Consider the following 21,175-nt stretch of genomic DNA (forward strand, 5'->3'; position numbering starts at 1 on the left):
GAGTCCACTAGTTATTTGTGGTCTACCTGTGAGATACGGCATACTGTCAACCCTTTGGGCGAAAAAGTCTTCATAGATAAAGGGTTTGTCAGCAGTACCAGAATATCCTAACCTTTGTTTAGCTTCTAAATGATTGGTGCACACTTTGACCGAAAATATTGAAAAGGCACATATATACAACTGTATGAATTATTCAGCAGGTCCTGGCTCGCACTTGTCGGCTTCTCTGTCACGCCGACATACAATTGCTTTCATGCTTACTTATCAGAGTTTCCAGCATAGAACTTCATGAATACAAATTATTGTATAAATAAAAAATAAATGTGTAAAGTGTTCCCCAGTGTTCCTTACATGAATGGTAAGCCCTGCATTGCATTGAAAACGACAGGTGCTACATCAGCTGTCAGTCCTTGCAAAGAGCTTGGTTCTCTAATAACAAGCCGTTCTTTCTTTTGTTTTACCCCCACTGAACAAATGTACTGAGACATCTGAAGTTAAAATTTGAAGGTTTCTTGCCAAAAAGTACAACAGGCATATAATGCAAAAGAACGCCACTGTAATGGCATGTTTTCTCACTGTATGTCCTCTGAATTGGATGGCAAACTGCCTTGCACCTTATGGTAGCATGTATAATGCCTGGTGTTGAAGAGGTGACACCTGAATCGATGCAGACATCTGAGTTTCTTGAGAGTATTCAAGCTCATTGGAAAATATATGTACAATTTTTTATGTGAGAGATAATGACATTCCGACATGTTATCATTGGACAACTACACATGACTCCAGAATCTAGCTTTGTCTCGCTTATACATACCGTTCCAATTTGGCTGCTCAGAACCAGTATCTCGTGAAATCATGAGAATAGCCTAGATGGTGTTAGACGAATGTTCTAGATGCTTTGGCAACTTTCAGCAAATGAGGTCACCCGCAAAATGAGGTGACATTTGAGTTCTTCATGGCATAGCCCACAAACCTGCAATTAATACTATAATGTCTTAGCGCTTGTAATATCTTTCATGATGTCGTCACCAAAGCAGGCCAGCATGAAAACATGGAAACCTGAGTCTTCCTCAATGCCTTCATTTGCTTGGATATCTCACGTAAAAAACTCATGCAGAAAGCAAAACACTATGTCAGTGTTTGAACATTTTGTTTTCATACAAAACATTTAGCTAGTGCTATGTCCTCTGTGAGTACAGTATGCCCGGCCCCAGCTACCTCTAATAATTATGTTATCCACACTCATTAACATAATCTTAACAGAGGCATGGCATGTCTATGGAGGTTTGAAAGCAAGCTGTGCATGTAGTGAAGGCAGCAGTGCAACAGGCATTCAGCTGCTCTCTTCTGAGCTTTGTAGCTGGGAATTAGTGGACCAACATTGAGTTCTCTGAATTTTGTCTCTGGCCCATAAAATGCACATTTTTCACCTTTGTTTTACATCAGCACAAACAGCGTTACACAAGAATTGGCTGTTGAATTAGTGGTCTGTAATTCATTAGTGAAACAACCATTCGTCTTGAGAAAGGGCATCATGAGAAAAGAGCATGTTAAATACAGTAGTTATATCTCGTTTCATGTTGAGCACTGAATTGCATTGAGCAGTTTTAACCCAGAATACTCAGACTTATACATCTTTTATACATTTGTATTCAGTATTGGAGTATCCATTTGAACAGACATGTTGACCCAGCTTCCCTGTTGTGTGCAGTGACCACAGATCACTCAATTAGTAATCTTTTTATTCTTATACTCTCTTACCCTAAGGAGGTGCGAATAGGTGGACTTGGTGTTTTCATTTATTTATTTATTTATTTATTTTCAGTACTGCTGCTCTCCTTCGAGGGCGTGGCAGTTGGGCAGTACAATAATTGATCTTTACAGTGCAAGGAAAACAAAGTATAGGTTATAAAAAAAAACATAAGCAGTGCAAGGTATACATACTATACAAATAATACTATATCAATATCCAGAATAGTAAATAAAAGGAAGAGAGTTTCATAGAGTTTACATCGCCTCATATAAAATGAAGGCATAAAAACCAATAACTTACTGTGCTTCTAGTTCTGTATGTGACAAGTGTGTATGCCTGTGCCTATTGTTCATATTCATACATGGGTCATGTGGTTGCACCTGACTGGTAGCTCTTTTGTCCTAACCTCTGAATGCGATTAACTGTGCCTGTATGATGAGGTACAGTTCACTTCAACATCTCTTAGTTATGTTTGCTGGCCACTTGTAGCCTCAATGTATATTAAGAATTAGCATAGTGTCTGTGCACTTTGTATGATATTGTGGTCATAGTGACTTTTCAGTGAATTCATTCTAGTGTATGTAATGGCATTTTTAACGCTATTTCATTTTCTTCCACAACAGGCATTTCAGCGTTGGCGAAGCGGAGTGCCACGCAGCTGGCCCCATATCCGGCCAGCCGTTACTCTAGGAACCCAAATCGCACGAGTAAGTTCTCAAACAGATTTTGTCGCTTTTGTTTTCAGCTTTGTACCACTTAAAGGGCTGTGGGACTGTTCATTTATTCCTTTATTTCTTTTCACATCATTGTGTTCTATCAGGAACCGTGTTAACAGGGCTGGGCGAAATTAAAGAAACAGGGCTTTATGGTTTGCTGCTGAAAAATAATGCTGAAGCAGGAATGGCATTTGAATTTGCCAATCACTGAAGCAAGTTTGATGCAGGTACTAGCGGTGCACCTATATCATCTAATGTTGGCTTACATTCCAGAAAAACATGTAGAGGTTCAAAGGAAAGTGCCAAAATTTAGGCCACTAGAAAAAAGGTAAACTTTCTGCGAGAGCACCAGCAGCACTGTGCATAATGCTGACGTAAAGGTGTACAGACTTGTAGAAGCATTAAAGGTTGAGCTAATCAACAGAACTCATTATGGCTGAATAATGCAAGGAAACACATATGTCTGGAAGAAGAGACAAGGACAGCCACCTTCTTGTTTGTTATGTTGCTATGTGATAATGGTGATATCCTGCATATACTGTATTTGTTCATGTACCAACTTTAGTTGAAAGTCAGCACCTTCTTTTGTTCCTTCTCCTCTGTACACGTTTCCTTTAGCTGTTAAGCTGCATGCACACAATTGTTTCTGTGTGAAATTGTTTCACTATAGTAAATGCCTCCTATCACTCAAATTTCTTGGCATGACACTACCACCTAAATTTTACCATCCCATATACACACAGTGCATAGCAGTCAGAACATCAGTAGTGATAAGGTGATAATGGTATGCTAGAACAGTCTATTAAACCAGATCGGTTCCTCCTAGAAGTAACTTATTATCCTTGACATAGACAGCTGCAGATCTCAACATATTGACTGCTCATTCTCCAAAATTTATAAAGGTATTATTATTATTATTGTTGTTGTTGTTGTTACGGGGGCTTACAACTTAAGTTGTGTGCTTTCTTTCTCTCCTTTTTCTCAAACTTGTTTCAATAGCCTACATGCTCAAAGTCTTCTGCATTATTTGTTTTTGTAGCATGCATGCTCAGAAGTTGAATTGCTATTATTATTTATTGTATGTTTTTTTTTCTTTGCAATATCCAGCATTCGTAATGTCATCAATTTTCCATAGTGCTTGATCAAAAGGGCTTGATGCCCTGTCACATCATAATAATTTGGGTGTGCTGTCACACTATGATCTGGGCTTTTCGATTAGTAAATAAGTCTCTCTAGTCTTCTGCACTGAGAAAATATGCGAGCATCCATGAGTATCATAACATTGCTTTTGGGCTGTTGCCTGCAAGTGGCTTAGAGTGGGAACTTTTGCAGCAGATAATAATTAAGGCTGTGGGCATTGCCAAGCTTCTACGTGCAGCCTCGTATACAGCTTAGAAAAAAAAAGTGATAGAAATAACAGGAACATTTTCTCTTTTACAGTCATCTACAAATATTGCAAATCATCTTGCAACTTAAAGCGCAAAAATGTCTATAGCGCTGTCTTGTCGTGTCCACAATTCTTTGTGGAAATGCACGCGTTGCTCTATGAGTTGCCACATTGTGGCGGCCGAATTTCTCGTTCTGGTGTATCACATTGCCTGAATTCATTGGGACCAGCAGACGTAAATGTGCAACACAATCATGGGGACTGATGGGTGTGCGGTGTCTGACAGATCGGGTCAACTTTCTGGACTGCCTGTGTGTTGGCACTCCCTTCCTTACAGGCAGCCTTTGAGGTAATCTGCCTTGGTTGGCAGCCAAGTGTTGGTGACACAGAGAAAGGCTCTGGGCCGGCCTGTGGCGTGGGCGACTGGCATCTCTCGGGGGAGTTAAATTTGGAGCACTGTGTCGCAGAGCCAAAAGCTCCCGTCATGCTTGCTTAAATGTCCTTTGTCTAGCCCCGTGCATGCTTCTCATCTTGTTGTGACTTTATATTTCCTTGTTGCTTTCGTGCTTCTTGATGAGGGATTTTGATGACACGTCAGGGCATCCTGCTGTTATGACTGGTGTGGTGTACCCTCTGCCAAGCTTGTCTCAGTGTGCCTGAAGGTGTGGGGTATTGTAAACTGTGCAAAGAAAACTTGGTGGTTTTGTTCTACTGTTGACCCCTGCTACAGCTTTTCTTTTTCTTTTCTTTTTTAAACAATTTCCTTTTTGTTGAGAATCTTCGTGGAAAACACGTGTCTGGCACAAGAGGCCTGGCATTTGTGCAGTCGTGTTGGTTTGAAGACTCGCTGCCAAGTTCTTTTTGTAAAGCACTTACTCATTTCCGCTTGCCTGTGCAATTTGTTTCTTTCAGTTCAGGGCAGTGACCCAGCATAGCAACAGGCCCACCATTTATGTCCGAGCTGTAGCAAATTCTGGAAAATTAATTGTAAAGGTGTTACCTTTGATAATTAAATGCACCGAGGTACTCTGCATGTTGCTGGTGGCGTGTTTTTTATAGTGGTGCATGTGTAAAGGATGCATCTGGGTTTCTTACATAAATACACTTTGATGTAAACATAAGCTTGTCAACACATTTTCTATTGCTTCGCAATTCAAAAGGCAGTTATTGCCTATCTATGGTCCTAGGCTCACCTTAGAACATGCAGAAAAAGAAAAGCTTGTAGAAAGCATTGCAATGAATTTATTTTCATTTTGTGGCTTTTGACACCAACAATATGATGATGGCCTTTATGGAAAGTGTTCAGGAAAACTTGTAAGATTTACCCAAAGGTCTATCAGTAACTAGAAGGTTAAAGAAACTAGCTGGAAGGCACATAATGCTATTTGTCATATTTTTTTCTAATGTTTTGTCTAGTTTGATGCTTTAATGCAAACAAAAAACTGCTCCGATTGTCCTCCGTTTGCCTCCTTGCATTAATATTCTTTCCCTTGCATGTTTCTTAAGCTGTCGTCCTTAAGATACCAGGACACCTCACAAAGCTAGGGTAAAAATTAGAGGCACATCACCAATGAGGGCTGTTGTCAGGATTGGGGGCTCAATCCCATCGCTCGTGGTCCTTTGCCAAGATTGGAGTACGGCATGAATTCGAAGGTAGCTGGCCCATGCCGTCGTCCAACTTATTTACGCTGAGGTCGTTGATGAAGCGAAGAACTGTTTCTCATCGAGAACGAGGAAAATGGGTTTATTTACAGAAATTAAATCAGTCTAACATGACTGCTTGAGAGAAGTGTCTCAGTCTAACATGACTGCTCAAGAGAAGTGTTCCCAGCATTCGCACAACAACAGTTTTTATACACTCGGTCTGCCGGCCATACGAGGCGGCGACTGTTCGTTTACTCATCACCAACTCGCCGCTGCTCCACAGATCAGTTTACATACACAAAGGCAACCGCGTTCTGATGCCCGACGCCGGCGTTGGAGGGGTGCCGTTCCGGGAAGTATCGGCGCCCATCGAGGGTAGCTCGTTGTCTTGCGTCTGGACGAGCATGAGAAGCACCAAAATACGGCTTCCCCACGGCAGCTTGTCCATGCGTGTCATATCAGGTCCACGTTGGGGAACTCCGAAACCATTGTTCACACACCGAACTCGTCCCGTCACAATGTCGATGGGGCTGGTGGAAGGCGGCGGTTTACAGCACAAAGGCCGCTTCTTTGAACGCTTCCTAGCTGTAGCGACGGAGAGGGTGCGGAATGCGCGTCTTGCCCCCTTGTCGTAATTGGGTGGCAATTTCGCCTTGCAGCTCACCATTCTTAACACTGTCTCTTGATAGAAAAGTGAAATATCAGCTAAAGTACAGCATTTGTCTACTTTGTGTTTAAAAAATCTGATGCTGTGCTGTACACTCTTAAACAAATGTACACCCTTTGGGTCATATCTTGCCACACAACAATAATTGTCATCTGTCTTGCTTGTGTTTCCTTTCTTGAAAACTCTGCACTCACAACTTTCCTGTCAAGAATGCTCTGTCCTGCTGATAACATGCATGCCTGTCGTGACTTGGAAGTACCGAGCTCACAGTGTTAAAGAAAGGAAGTGCAGACACGCCAGATGACAATTACTTTTTTGTGGCAAGATACGACCCAAAAGGTGTAATTTTGTTGAAGAGTGTATGACACCACGTCAGTAATTTCAGAGGCCAGGCTCTGCTGTGCACTACTGCCTTCCTTGAATCAGGCAGTTTCATGAAGAGGGTGCCACAGTTCCCAACTAGTATCATATTGACACGTGTATTTATCTTTATCGGGCAACCACGTTTCGCCGCTTAACAACTGTAATCGCACAGCGAGGGACGCGCCTGCATGTATCCGACGTTTCTGGAAAGTTATCGACGCTTCTGTCCGCGTGTCTGTTGTCGCCGAACCTTGTGTTATCAGATTTCATCTCGTGACACGAATGGTGTAGAACTTTGTGGAAGACACGCGGGTCCCATCAGTTAATCTGGAACATTCGACGACTGATCTATAAAAGCCGACGCGCTTGACCCGCTGATCAGTTTTTCCGACGATCGCCGACCGTGTTCGCCGCTATCGTTGTGCTATAAGTGTAGCCTGTTTTGTGGGCACAGGTTCGCCCAATAAAAGTTAGTTTTGTCTATCACAGTATTGCTACTGTGTTCTTAACGTCACCGCCACGTGACATCTGGTGGAGGTGCTTTTGGTCCATGTACCGGACGCCCGCGACAAGCCGTGATCCAAGCCCGGAACGCATAGACAACACCAACGCAGTCCCGGACCATCGAGCAAGCCGCCGTCTTCAACAACTGCCCCCGGAGCACGGACTTTTGCCTGAGACCACCAGGAAGATAGCCACCAAGTCCACCCCAATGGCAGCCCCAGCATCCCCCGTCGTGCTGCAGCAGCCCAGGGAGCTTCCGACGTTCCGTGGTTCAACGTTCGAGGACCCGGAAAGCTGGCTTGAGACGTACGAGAGAGTCGCTAAGTTTAACAACTGGAACAGTGACGACAAACTGCGTTATGTCTTCTTCGCATTGGAAGACGCGGCCAGGACGTGGTTCGAGAACCGAGAAGCCACCCTAACGACCTGGGAACTTTTCCGAAGCGGCTTCCTGCAGACATTCGCAAGCGTCGTACGCCGAGAACGAGCCCAAGCGCTATTGGAAACCCGGGTGCAGCTACCTAATGAGACGACCGCGATCTACACGGAAGAAATGAGCCGTCTCTTCCGGCACGCCGACCCTGAAATGCCCGAGGAGAAGAAAGTCCGCCTGCTGATGCGTGGTGTGAAGGAGGAACTTTTTGCCGGAATGGTACGAAGCCCACCGAAGACCGTCGACGAGTTTCTTCACGAGGCCACCAGCATCGAGAAGACACTCGAGATGCGAAACCGGCAATTCGACCGCCGCACGACCTCGACAAACTACGCCGGAGTTCAGTCACTGGCCGCCGACGACCTACGCGAGACTATCCGAGCTGTCGTGCGAGAGGAGCTACAAAAGCTGTTCCCATCATCACAGCCTCAAGTGGCTTCGATTGCCGACGCCGTGCCTGAGGAACTCCAACAACAACTTGGAGTAGCCCCTGAATCGCCGCAGCGTGAGCCGCAAACGATGACCTACGCCGCCGTCGCGCGCCGTCAAGGACCCCCTCCGCGACCGCGCCAGGGCCCTGTCACGCCGCAGTTCCGTCGTCCGCCGCCGCCACCGCCAACACGACCACCCGTCGCCCAGCGCACCTACGTGAGGAAGACTGACGTTTGGCACGCCCCCGACCACCGCCCGCTCTGCTACCACTGCGGTGAAGCCGGCCATGTGTACCGCCGATGCCCATACAGAGAGATGGGACTGCGAGGTTTCGCCATTAACGCACCGTGGCCACAGATTGGCGAACGACCCCGCGATATCGCCGACTACCTCGCCGCTACTCAATGGAGCCCTCGACGACCATCCTGTTCGCCGTCACCAGGCCGCTACCTGTCGCCACAGCGCCGACCATACACCGGCCCAGCCCGAGGCCGCTCTGCGAGCCCATATCCGGAAAACTAAAAGCAGCAACCGATGGAGGTGCGGTTGCTGTTCGTCGAACTGACGAAGATCCTCCGCCGCCGACGAAGACGACGACGAAACGATCTCGACGACATAACAATGACACGCCGCCGCTCCGACGAAGTCAGGAAGGCAAGACTACACCGACGAACGACGACTTGAAGACGCGACGTTCCAACTTCAGTTCAACACGACGCAGCCGTGATCCGACGCCACGACCTAACTGCAACGCCAGACAAAGAACCACCGACCTTGACGTGCTTCTCGACGGTCACGCAGTCACTGCCTTAGTCGACACAGGGGCCGATTACTCCGTAATGAGTGGACGCATCGCCGCCCAGTTGAAGAAGGTTAAGACTGCATGGGAGGGCCCCCAAATTCGGACCGCTGGAGGGCACCTCATTACGCCGACTGGAATCTGCACGGCAAGAATTACCATTCATGACCGGACTTACCCTGCCACCTTTGTTATCCTGCAACAGTGTTCACGAGACGTCATTCTCGGCATGGACTTCCTGAACCAACACGGCGCCATCATCGACCTGAAGTCGCAGTCAATAACGCTGTCGGAAGATCAAGCGATACCATCGGAGCGCCCTTGTAGCCACCACGCCTTGAGTGTGCTCGAAGATCAAGTGAGCATCCCGCCGCGCTCCAGCATTATTATTTCCGTCGGCACTGAAACACCCGCTGACGTAGAAGGTGTCATCGAGGGCGACCAACATCTATGGCTCGACCGTGAAATTTGCGTCGCAAGAGGGATCGCTCGACTCCACGGAGGGCAAGTGGAAGTTATGCTAACCAACTTCAGCCAGGAGTTCAAGCACATCAACAAGGGCACGACGATCGCATTCATCGAGGAAATACAGGAAACCAGCGATGCCTTCGTCCTCTCGGATTCTGTTGCATCTACCCCGACGACCGTAGTTCCCGAGCCAGACTTCAACATAAATCCAAGTCTCCCCGTGATTAAGCAGCAACAGCTCAGAAGTCTGCTTCGACGATACAAAGACTGCTTTTCGACGTCATCAAGGATTCGACAAACACCAGTCGCAAAGCATCGCATAATCACCGAAGAGAGCGCTCGACCACTACGCCAGAGCCCTTACCGAGTTTCGACGCGAGAACGCGAAGCTATAAGACAACAAGTCGACGAAATGCTGCGCGACGACATCATCCAGCCGTCGAAAAGCCCGTGGGCGTCTCCAGTTGTTTTAGTGAAGAAAAAGGACGGAACCCTACGTTTCTGCGTCGATTATCGTCGACTGAACAAAATCACGAAGAAAGACGTATACCCCCTCCCACGGATAGACGACGCATTAGATCGGCTCTGCAATGCTAAATATTTCTCATCGATGGACCTCAAGTCTGGCTACTGGCAAATAGAAGTCGATGAAAGGGATCGCGAAAAGACCGCCTTCATCACGCCAGACGGCCTCTATGAATTCAAGGTTATGCCGTTTGGACTGTGCTCGGCGCCTGCAACGTTCCAGCGCGTGATGGACACGGTTTTAGCAGGATTGAAGTGGCAGACCTGTCTTGTTTACTTGGATGACGTCGTCGTCTTCGCCGGAAATTTCGACGATCACCTTAAGCGGCTTGCGACAGTATTAGAGGCCATCAAGTCATCAGGGCTCACCCTGAAGCCGGAAAAGTGTCACTTCGCTTACGACGAGCTTCTATTCCTAGGCCATGTCATCAGCAAATCTGGAGTACGCCCCGACCCGCAGAAGACAGCTGCCATCGCAAAGTTCCCGCAGCCAATCGACAAGAAGGCAGTGCGCAGATTCCTTGGCATGTGTGCCTACTATAGGCGCTTTGTCAAGGACTTTTCACGCATCGCTGAGCCGCTGACGCAGCTAACTAAATGCGACGTCGAGTTCAAGTGGGAAACGCCGCAGGCCGAGGCATTTCAAGAACTCGAGCGACGCATGCAGTCGCCGCCCGTACTTGCGCACTTCGACGAACACGCCGATACCGAAATCCACACTGACGCCAGTAGCCTAGGCCTCGGCGCCGTCCTGGTCCAGAGAAAAGATGGACATGAACACGTGATAGCTTACGCTAGCCGGTCGTTGTCAAAAGCGGAAGGCAATTATTCTACAACCGAAAAGGAATGCCTCGCCATCGTTTGGGCTACAGCGAAATTTCGCCCTTACCTATATGGCAGGCCATTCAAAGTCGTCAGCGACCATCACGCCTTGTGTTGGCTAGCGAATTTAAAGGATCCCTCAGGACGGCTGGCATGGTGGAGCCTCAGACTACAAGAATACGACATCACCGTAACATACAAGTCCGGACGAAAACACTCAGACGCCGATTGCCTATCCCGCGCCCCCATTGACCCGCCGCCGCAAGATGACGAGGATGACGACGCCTTCCTTGGAATAATAAGCGCGGAAGACTTCGCCGAACAACAACGAGCAGACCCGGAACTTAAAGGCCTCGTCGATTATTTGGAAGGGCACACCGACGTTGTCCCCAGGGCATTTAAGCGCGGATTATCTTCCTTCACGCTTCGAGACAGTCTACTCGTGAAGAAGAACTTCTCGCCAGTCCGCGCCAATTACCTTCTTGTTGTCCCGTCAGGACTTCGTCCAGAAGTATTGCATGCCCTACATGACGATCCGACCGCTGGACACCTCGGATTTTCCCGGACACTATCAAGGATACACGAAAAGTATTATTGGCCGCGCCTGACCGCCGACGTCGCCCGTTATGTCAGAACATGCCGAGACTGTCAGCGACGCAAGACACCGCCGACAAGGCCAGCCGGATTACTACAGCCAATCGAGCCTCCTTGCCGACCATTCCAGCAAATCGGGATGGACTTGCTGGGACCCTTTCCGACGTCAATAACCGGAAATAAGTGGATCGTCGTGGCGACGGACTACCTCACCCGCTTCGCTGAAACAAAAGCACTGCCGAAAGGTAGCGCAGCCGAAGTGGCGAAATTCTTTATCGAAAACATCCTGCTGCGACATGGCGCCCCAGAAGTCCTCATCACCGACCGAGGAACGGCCTTTACAGCGGAGCTCACCCAAGCCATTCTGAAATACAGTCAGACAAGGCACAGGAGGACAACGGCTTACCACCCGCAGACGAATGGTCTTACGGAGCGGCTGAATAAGACCCTCGCCGACATGCTAGCGATGTACGTCGACGTCGAACACAAGACCTGGGATGCCGTCCTGCCGTACGTAACATTCGCTTATAACACGGCGGTGCAAGAAACAACACAGATCACGCCGTTCAAGTTGGTTTACGGCAGGAACCCGACGACGACGCTCGACGCCATGCTGCCGCACGTAACGGACGAAGAGAATCTTGACGTCGCTACCTATCTCCAGCGCGCCGAAGAAGCCCGACAGCTCGCCCGCCTGCGAATCAAGAACCAGCAGAGGACCGACAGCCGACACTACAATCTCCGACGACGCTTCGTCGAGTACCAGCCCGGCGACCGTGTTTGGGTATGGACCCCTATACGCCGACGAGGACTGAGCGAGAAGCTTTTGCGTCGCTATTTTGGACCGTACAAGATCGTCCGACGTATTGGTGCACTGGACTACGAGGTCGTGCCCGACGGCATTTCGCTGTCACAGCGGCGCCGCTCACGACCTGAAATTGTCCACGTTGTGCGGCTCAAGCCGTACCACCAGCGTTGACGAACTTTGGGACTTCGCGTAACTGACCTTTGGACTTTATTTCTTTTCGTTGTTTTGTTACTTATGTTTAATAAGTGTCCCTTTGTGTTTCGCTCTCTTTGTAGCATCGGGACGATGCTTTTTAAGAGGGGGGTATTGACACGTGTATTTATCTTTATCGGGCAACCACGTTTCGCCGCTTAACAACTGTAATCGCACAGCGAGGGACGCGCCTGCATGTATCCGACGTTTCTGGAAAGTTATCGACGCTTCTGTCCGCGTGTCTGTTGTCGCCGAACCTTGTGTTATCAGATTTCATCTCGTGACACGAATGGTGTAGAACTTTGTGGAAGACACGCGGGTCCCATCAGTTAATCTGGAACATTCGACGACTGATCTATAAAAGCCGACGCGCTTGACCCGCTGATCAGTTTTTCCGACGATCGCCGACCGTGTTCGCCGCTATCGTTGTGCTATAAGTGTAGCCTGTTTTGTGGGCACAGGTTCGCCCAATAAAAGTTAGTTTTGTCTATCACAGTATTGCTACTGTGTTCTTAACGTCACCACCACGTGACAATATGAAATATTTAACTACACAGCAGAAGTGTAAAACAAATGGGTTTGGTACCCTGCTCAACCACCCCGTTGCAAGAGTGATGCCTTTATCACCACCATTACTACAACTGTCATCAATAATGCAAATAACAAGAGCACTGTAAACAACGACCATAAAAAAAGCTTGCAAGCTGACTCTCATGCACTGTTGCAACCCGTGCTGTAATGACGGTATAAGTATGCAAAGCCATCCAGTGCTTGGACACACACCAGATATTTTTAGTATAATTTATATATATATATATATATATATATATATATATATATATATATATATATACACACACACACACATCTTAGGATGGGAGGAATCGAAACAAAGAAATAGCTCATATCTCTGTATGTTTTGCTCCAGGTGACTGCTGTTGCAAGTGACAGAAAAAGAACACTGGAAACATAGTCATACCAGCTCAAATTGTAGCATGCTTTTGTTGTCGTGGCTGTTTGTGGGCGTCTGTTCTTCTGCATATGCATATGAGACAGCACACTCTGGGAAGTAGTGGAATGATGAGCAAGAAAGTCCAGATGATCGTGGAAGCCAAGTGCTCGATAGCTACTTTCCTAAGGCAGCAATTCATCACTGGTGTGTTTGCAGTATGTGGCCACATCGAGGTGCGCAACTGGGTGAGCAGCCTAGTGGCACAGTTGGGCAACTGCTCAGTGGTGGAAGGCTCACTCATGGTCATGCTGACGCGTCCGAACGAAGTCTGGTCAAACGTGAGCTTCCCCCACCTGACGGAGATCACAGGATTCCTGTTCTTCTACCGAGCCATGGGACTTCAGTCGCTGGGACGGCTGTTCCCAAACCTGGCTGTCATCCGGGGAAATCAGCTGTTTGAGGTACCCATTCTTTTCTTTTTTTTCATTGATTTATTTACTCACTTGTTCATTTCCATTGCAGTCTCTACAAGAAATTTAGCCGAGTGTAAATACAAGCAGATACAACCAGGAGTAGAAGTCTAAATATCTTTTTAACTGAACTGCTTTGCAGTCCAATATTATGGTCTATAGCTTTTATTGTTTGTAGGGATGCAAATATGAGTTAACATAGTCTTTGTCACTTCACTGTAAACTGCCTAGCGCTATGTGGGATAATAATTGCGCATGTTTATGCAGTAGTAACAGTTTATTATGGCATTTTAGACATTTCAATAGCTGCAGAGAAAGCAGCTACAACCTGCTGTCAAAAATCTTGTCTGAAAGTCTTAAACTAACACTGAGAGGTAACAACACCTCACCTACCCCTCACCCCTGTGTCGCACTTACTGTAGAGTTTTCTACAAAAGTTACTAGAGGGAGCGCTGGTGGCTATGATTGTTCAGCTGCCATGGGAATGATGAGCTTGTACATGGATTTGTCTAATCTTCATGCTTGTGGCTTCAGGCATTCTTGCGGGATTATTACATGCTGCATTTGAAATTTTCAAGCAATCATCTTTTTCTTGAAGGCAATAAGACTGCATGCATGCACAATGAAGGAAGATTTTTCCATTTATAACACAATGTTTTGTTTGAAAATGATCAACTTGCAAAGTCACAAAGTCACTTGAAGCCTGAAATACAAAGTTCAGGCAAATCCGTGTACAACCCATCATTCCCACGCTGGCCGAACCACCATACTTGAAGCTCCCATTGGCAACAGTGCTCGAGCTCCCTCAACCAATTTTTGTGGGAAGCACTTCCATTTCACTGCATCACTGTGAAATTTACGAGTACAGTGTGGGATGGATTGAAGGCTAAGCTGCATTGCCTGTTTCTGTGGCTCCAGAATTATGCCCTGGTGGTGTATGAAGTGGAGTCGTTGGTGGAGCTGGGGCTGTCGCGGCTGACGGACATCCAGAGGGGGGCTGTGCGCGTTGAGAAGAACCCCAACCTGTGCCACGCAAATACAGTGGACTGGAACCGGATAGCTCCGCACGCTGCTGACGTCCACCACATTGTGGACAACCGGGACCCCACGGAGTGCACGCCCTGTCCCGAGCACTGCCCCTCCAGAGATGGTCGGGTGGGCATGGGCAGCCGCCTCTGCTGGAACCGTGAGCGGTGTCAGAAAGGTGAGCCTTTATGCTTGCGGAATACTTCTGCTTACTATCTTCATGAACACCATTCGCAAGAAACTCAGGTTTGTTGGTACAGTCGCCTTATCCAAAACATTATTTGAGTGCAGAACAAATTATAACAAGATGAAGTAGAAGGGAACAGCACAGATTGCTAAATTTAACTCCCCTGAAGAGAATCTTGACTCTCCTGATCTAGATATAGGTCCTGGTTCATCAACCATGCATTGAACAATGCTCGCAGGTGATTGACATCATATCCTAACAGTGCAACCAACACACTGTTGTGAGTAGCATTGGGGCTAAGTTTCAGCAAAATTTAGCTATCAGAGAGGAAAGCCATCGCAGTCAATCAAGGATATTCTATCGGCAGTTAATCAAGGATATTTCAAATGCTCTAAGATGCCAAGGTGCGTAAATGATGGTCAGCAACTAAGCAAGCTCACCATCGTCATGTCTCCTGCAATTATTGTGTTGCAGTGTGCCCTTCAATTTGCGACCGGAACCACACCACCTGTGACAATGAGGCCGGCACGCGCTGCTGCGACCCCAAGTGCCTTGGTGGCTGCGGTGCTGGCTCAGAACGGGAGCTGTCAGTCTGCACAGCCTGCCTGCACTATACCTACGAGAATGGCTGTGTCAACACCTGTCCACCAAATACTTATGTGGTGAGTAAGCAGAGACTTTCTAGGTTTGCTTCTTGCACTCGAAACACTAGGATTCCTTCAAAGATGCGAGACAGTATATTCCACTGCCATTTCCATTATGCTTGTCTTACACATGTGCTCGGACTCAAGATTGTGATTCCAGTATGCTGCTTTGACTAGGATTAATTGCACCCTTGTTATCACCATCTCCATCCTCCTTTTGTTCCTTTTTCCCTTTCTCCAGGGCAGAGTAGCAGGTTAGAGGGCATTAGTTCAGTGTAACCCGTCTGCCTTTCTGTAAATAATTTGCCTCCTCCTTCTAACACGTAGTGCTGACTTGGGATGTTGTTATGTGCCAATGAAATGCATGCTGGTGATATTGCAGTGTGTATCAAATTGTTTGTGCAGGTGTGCAATGCTTGCTGAATTTTCTGTAGTAGTTCCTGTCACAATCCCAGTGTGCACGCAACTTGTCTCTTCTTATGTTCTATAAGAGCTTATAGTGGCCTCTGGGATTTATGGAACTTGCACGTAAACCATGAATCTCTCGGGCGGCATGCTCTCCCATCATTGTGTGTTACCAACAGAGTGAAAATGATTTTTAAAGAAATTCACGAGCAAGCTACCATGCAGTGTGTCATCGTATTGTGATTGAAAAGTACAAACTGTTCTGCCATCTGTCCGCGGTGCATAGGGCCCTACGAATGCAACAGTGGTGTATTAAGTACTTAAGCTGTGTTGTCTGGCGGTTGAATTCATTTGCTTAAATTCATGTTGATTGGCTGCAGTTCATGGGACGCCGCTGTGTAGATGAGGCATACTGTCGACGCCAAGAGGCGACAGTGGAAGGCACCATCTGGACCTTCATTCCCTTCAATGGTTCCTGTACGCTTGAGTGCCCACCCAACTATGTCCGTGAGGGCCAAACATGTCGCCAATGTCACGGAATTTGTCCCAAAGGTAAATTGTACTTCTTTTGTACATCCTAGTGTTCATGTCCCATCATTCATGTCCGGTCTTTAAGAAGAAGTTAGTACCACAGGTACAACTGTCTCTTCATTCATTTGTGAAACACTGTCCAGAATGCACGATGGGACAGTGATCACCAACTAGATTGTCATCATCATCATTCATTACCTTTAAAAACCTTTTTAATTAAGGGAGAAGCAAACACATTAGTAAAACACAAGCGTCACCACTATAAACAGAAATAAAACAGCAATGGTGAACTTGGAACCTGTCATTGACTCATAGATTTTGTGATGGGTGGTGCGGCCTATCCTGCATGATATCACTACTTGAATACCGCAAAATTAGCTGGCCAAGGCTATGGTAAGGCTAGTCAGACACAGGTAGGTCTGCCAATTGAAATGTCAGCCTGCCAACACTGAATCAAGTTGAAGTGTGCTGAAAAGCGCACTTCTGCTGGCTCACGCTTGCTGGCTCGAGCCTGGAAAGGGAACACCTGCTGCCGCATTATTGCATGAGGGGAGAGGGCATCGCCATGATGCCACATTACCCTTGCTCTTGCTCTCGGAAGTCTATGTTATTCGGGGGTTCCTCGTCTGCGCAAGCTCTCACCTGCATTCTAACTGCACATTGGTAAGGCCGAATAAAAATGTGCCAACATGTTAATGTGCTGACTTGCCTGTGAGGAGTTGACAACATGGAGGACCGCTCAGCAGCGCTCAGTTGGACATTAATGCTTCTGCATTCACAACTCGCAAAAAGCGCTTAGGCGTTGTCGGATTTCTTTCTTTCTTTCTTTCTTTCTTTCTTTCTTTCTTTCTTTCTTTCTTTCTTTCTTTTGCAGCTTTAGGGGTTTTCATGGTGTAGCTATAGCACCATGGGCCCACTTGGCGAACAATGCAGAGTGCCTAGCATAACTTGAGTGCTGAGCTTTAAGGTAAAACAGACTGATCTCTTTTTTTTTAATTATAAATTGAGCACCACTCTTACAGAAACAAAACCAACTTGCAGTCGAACTTTGAATTGAATAACTCAAACTTGCGGCTGCAATATTTCTAAAATTGGAAATGTAGTTGAAATAGTAGTCTCCTATGTTTCATTAGGGCAAGAGCAATCGTTCTGGTTACCGTGTTGTGAATGAACATTTCTTTACTAATGTCTAATCAATCAATAAGTGTGTGATTGAACGTGTCGGAACTGCCATTATATTTTTATGCGAAAGCGTCAAATGGCCCATTGGCTGCAATGGTACATCACGAGCGCGTGAGGTGCACTTGTTATGCTGGCTTGCGCTTGCTGGCTCGCGCTTGCTGGCTCGAGCCTCGACAGAACAGAGCGGTCGAAAGCGTCCACCTACTGCTTCAGTATTGTGTGAAGCGAAAGGGCATCACCGCGATGCCACGTCACCCTCTCTCTCGGAAGCCTGTGTAATCCGCACGTTCCTTTTCCGTCCAAGCTCTCACCCACTTTCTAACTGCGCTTCGGTAAGGCCAAATCAAAACACACCAAGCATTTCAACACACTCACATGCCCATGAGGAGTTCATAATTCGAAGGACCACTCAGCGGCGTTCTGTTGGACATTAATGCTTTTGCATTGACAACTCATAAGAAGTGCTTAGGTGTCCTCGGGATTTTTGTTGTTGTCATGTGAGTAGTATGATGTAAAGCACATGTGTAATCGTTGCGAGTTAAAGGGAGTGGCAAACAGTTTTCGGGGTACCCATTTTTTTAATGCAGTGGTCAGAGAGTCTAATGAAGTGGGAATGCAGAAAACGCTGTGAAACATTCTTTATCAGAATTTTTCTATCTGCGGTGAGGATGTAGATGTCCACTGGAAGCATACTGAAAATGGTCATAGGTGTGTGTGACAGCGACTATACACCAATATTAATGGCAGCCAAATGTCAAGTGCGGCCATAGCTGTGAGAAAGTATTATTTTGCTTATCATGTCGGTGGTCCTGCGATTCACGTTTTCCTAAGTGTCGAAGTATTTCCTTGATAGTAGCTACCTGTTTTCATGGTTTCCTGTCCAAGTGCTTTGATATTTAACCAGTCAAAACAAAAAACAAAAAAAAAACAATCGGATTGGAAACAAAACAACACTTTCACTTGTGATAAGCAGCTCAGCGTGTTGCTGTAGCCATGCGTGTGCTTTTAATTTCCAATGCATAGAATAAAGCGCAAGTGTCTAATAATATACAAACCGCCATTTTAAGCAATAATTATGCTGCACTTAGTAACAGTTGAGTTACGTACAGTAATCGCATAGACTACATCCGAAATGCCAAGGTTTCATTGCCAGGCCTCTCCACTTACTGGCGTTTTAAACTTTATTTGCTAATTTGAAAGTATAATTCTTACTTAAATTGCGAAGAGCGCGCTGGATTCTGTCACTATAAATCATGGTCATTTCATTTCCGTCAACGTCTCACAACACATTCTGGCCACTTGTCAGTCCCTTTAAAGGGGAAGCACTGTGGGCAGTGTCAGTCACTCTATACAATCGAAACTTCATTATATATCTAAGTTGCATGAGACACAAAAATACATTAATTCCATTTGATATTCATTATGAGCATACATTCATTACATGGTGATACCAGTGAGCTTTGCTTCATTATACATATATGATAATTTGTTATATCCATGTTTGTTGTATTGAGGTCTGACTGTATTGCGCAATAATCTTGACTACCTATGGTTGCTGGCTGTGATGATCACTGTTATTCCTTTGTTTCTTTTTGTCATTTTCACAGTGTGCTCGAGTTTTCTGGTTGACAGCATCTCATCTGCCCAGAAGCTCAAGGGGTGCACCTACATCAACGGGTCACTGGTCATCCAGATTCGAGGAGGAGGTGAGCACGCAATGAAAAGTAAAAAAATGCGGCTGTATTTTCATCAGTTTTTGGGAATCAGCCTGTTGGCTAGTTGGCCTCCCTCTTCATTGCAGTCACGCAGAAGTTAATCAAGCATGTATACATGCTCATGCAGTTGTTCTGCATCTCCGCACTGGGCTGGCTCGATCCGTCTTAGGTGACCTGGCCACCACTGGGTGCCTCTAGGGTCACCCGGTGGCGGCCAGGTTGCCCGTGAATTCACAGGGATGGGAGTGCTGCGTCAGTTGCGCCATCTTGCACCAAAATACTAATTTTGAATGAAGTTGCCAAATTTAGTAGGATGTGCTTGTTCAGGGGCAACCACACAGCCCATAAACATGCATTGGCTAGCACTTTGCCCTGCAATTCAAGCCTGAGCAGCCTGTTTCAGCGTTGGCATCATCGCAGTGTGGGTGTGTTTGGTGGCATAATTGTAGCTAGGCCCCAGGAAAATGAAAACCATTTTATACTATACAATGCATTACGAATGTTTTATAAAAGTGTTACGCCTTTGCGTATATGTGGACCAGCTAAAGATTATTTGAACTGGCACTCATTTCGTAGGGCGGTCGGGAACGAAAGCCACACGAATGAATAAGGTCGTACAGTCTGCTTTCTGTGTGGCTCATCGGTTTCATTATACATTTTTGCACTCGGAATTGCTCCGTATTAGTGCATCTACACCGATTAATGGGCAAATGCCGTGCGTGCAACATTCTAAATCTATTTCGCACATGTACGTTGTCCACTTACTGGGGTGATAGCCTGGCACGTTACGAAATGACCTGCTTGCTTTTATGAAACTTCTTGGTCACAAGACCAAGAAGTCCTGGACCAGGACGAATTCTTCTTCAACTCTGAGGCTTTTCTTTCGAGGAACCCGTTTGGGTTTTCTTTGTAGCAATTGCTACGAACGGGTGGATGTACGATTTCCGTTTTATTTATTCTTGGTCACAAATATCCAATGGCAACCGCAATCATCACTCAGATTTACACTCAGGCTGCACAACGTTCTTCCCGGCCACACCACACAAAATCAGGCTGTTGCCCCATAAGAAGGAAGCCAAAAATGTAATGTTTCATATTTAGTCAATCTTAGCAGACAGATTGTGGTCGTAATGAAATGTTTGGCGAAACCTCAAACCTCCTAAATTTTGTTCGTGATGACAATGTTCCCGATGAGATTTGCACAGATTGAATCCAAAAATTTTTATAAACCATCGTACGGCGCATAAAATATCGGTTGCTGTTTTACACTGGCTTTATGGCGCCTTTGGCGGAGCCGCATATAAGCTCGAATATATGAGCTTACCGTACTTACTCGATTCTAAGGCACCCTCGATTGTAATGCGCACCCGTTTGCCATGACCTTGAAAAAAAAAAAAAAAAAGTCCTTTACAGTACAGTGCACCTCATTCTTTCATACCGAAATGCAGCTTTCTCTCATTTGAAAAGAACAAATGTTTACTCGGAATGCACTAATGTTACGATAAATAAGAGTAGCAGTTTCGCCCGAAAGGCGAAGCGTCGATTACGATAGCATATTAGTAGACAGCTATATGAAAAGTGAGGATAGTAGTGTTATTGACTGTATAAACTCTTAAACATTCGCTTACTAACTACCGTGAAAACCGGCGTATAATACAAGGTGTTTCCCTATTATTAGCGTCCCAAATTTTCACCTCATACTATATGTGAATCCGAACGAAAATTTCAGTCAGAAATTTGGGCTAGAAGTTTTAGTTTCATTATTGCTGCGTGGCTATGGCTTGACTTCGTTATTGCTGTGTGACTGCGGCTTGGTTTCATTATTGCTGCGTGACTACAGCATCGTTTTTTTATTGTTGAGCGCGCACCTTGGCAGCATGCATTCAAACCATGTTTCGTGAAGTGCATCTTTTTTATTCCGCATTCAAGGACCAAGATGTCCGGACCACAAGAACA

General features: G+C 46.3%; 1 protein-coding gene across 5 annotated transcripts in view; it reads left to right on the top strand.

Annotated features, from left to right (window-relative positions):
• LOC135906095 (insulin-like growth factor 1 receptor) overlaps window positions 1-21,175 on the top strand; it is a 228,010-nt gene that overhangs the window by 145,628 nt on the left and 61,207 nt on the right. For all 5 annotated transcript variants that reach the window (XM_065437388.2, XM_065437318.2, XM_065437459.2 and 2 more), the window contains 6 exons: window positions 2,377-2,460; window positions 13,276-13,520; window positions 14,448-14,733; window positions 15,217-15,404; window positions 16,172-16,343; window positions 19,112-19,210. In XM_065437388.2, coding sequence (XP_065293460.1) covers window positions 2,377-2,460; window positions 13,276-13,520; window positions 14,448-14,733; window positions 15,217-15,404; window positions 16,172-16,343; window positions 19,112-19,210 — 1,074 coding nt within the window. The remainder of the gene's footprint in view (window positions 1-2,376; window positions 2,461-13,275; window positions 13,521-14,447; window positions 14,734-15,216; window positions 15,405-16,171; window positions 16,344-19,111; window positions 19,211-21,175) is intronic.

Source organism: Dermacentor albipictus, chromosome 1 (assembly GCF_038994185.2).
Source record: "Dermacentor albipictus isolate Rhodes 1998 colony chromosome 1, USDA_Dalb.pri_finalv2, whole genome shotgun sequence".
Classification (NCBI taxonomy): Eukaryota; Metazoa; Arthropoda; class Arachnida; order Ixodida; family Ixodidae; genus Dermacentor; species Dermacentor albipictus.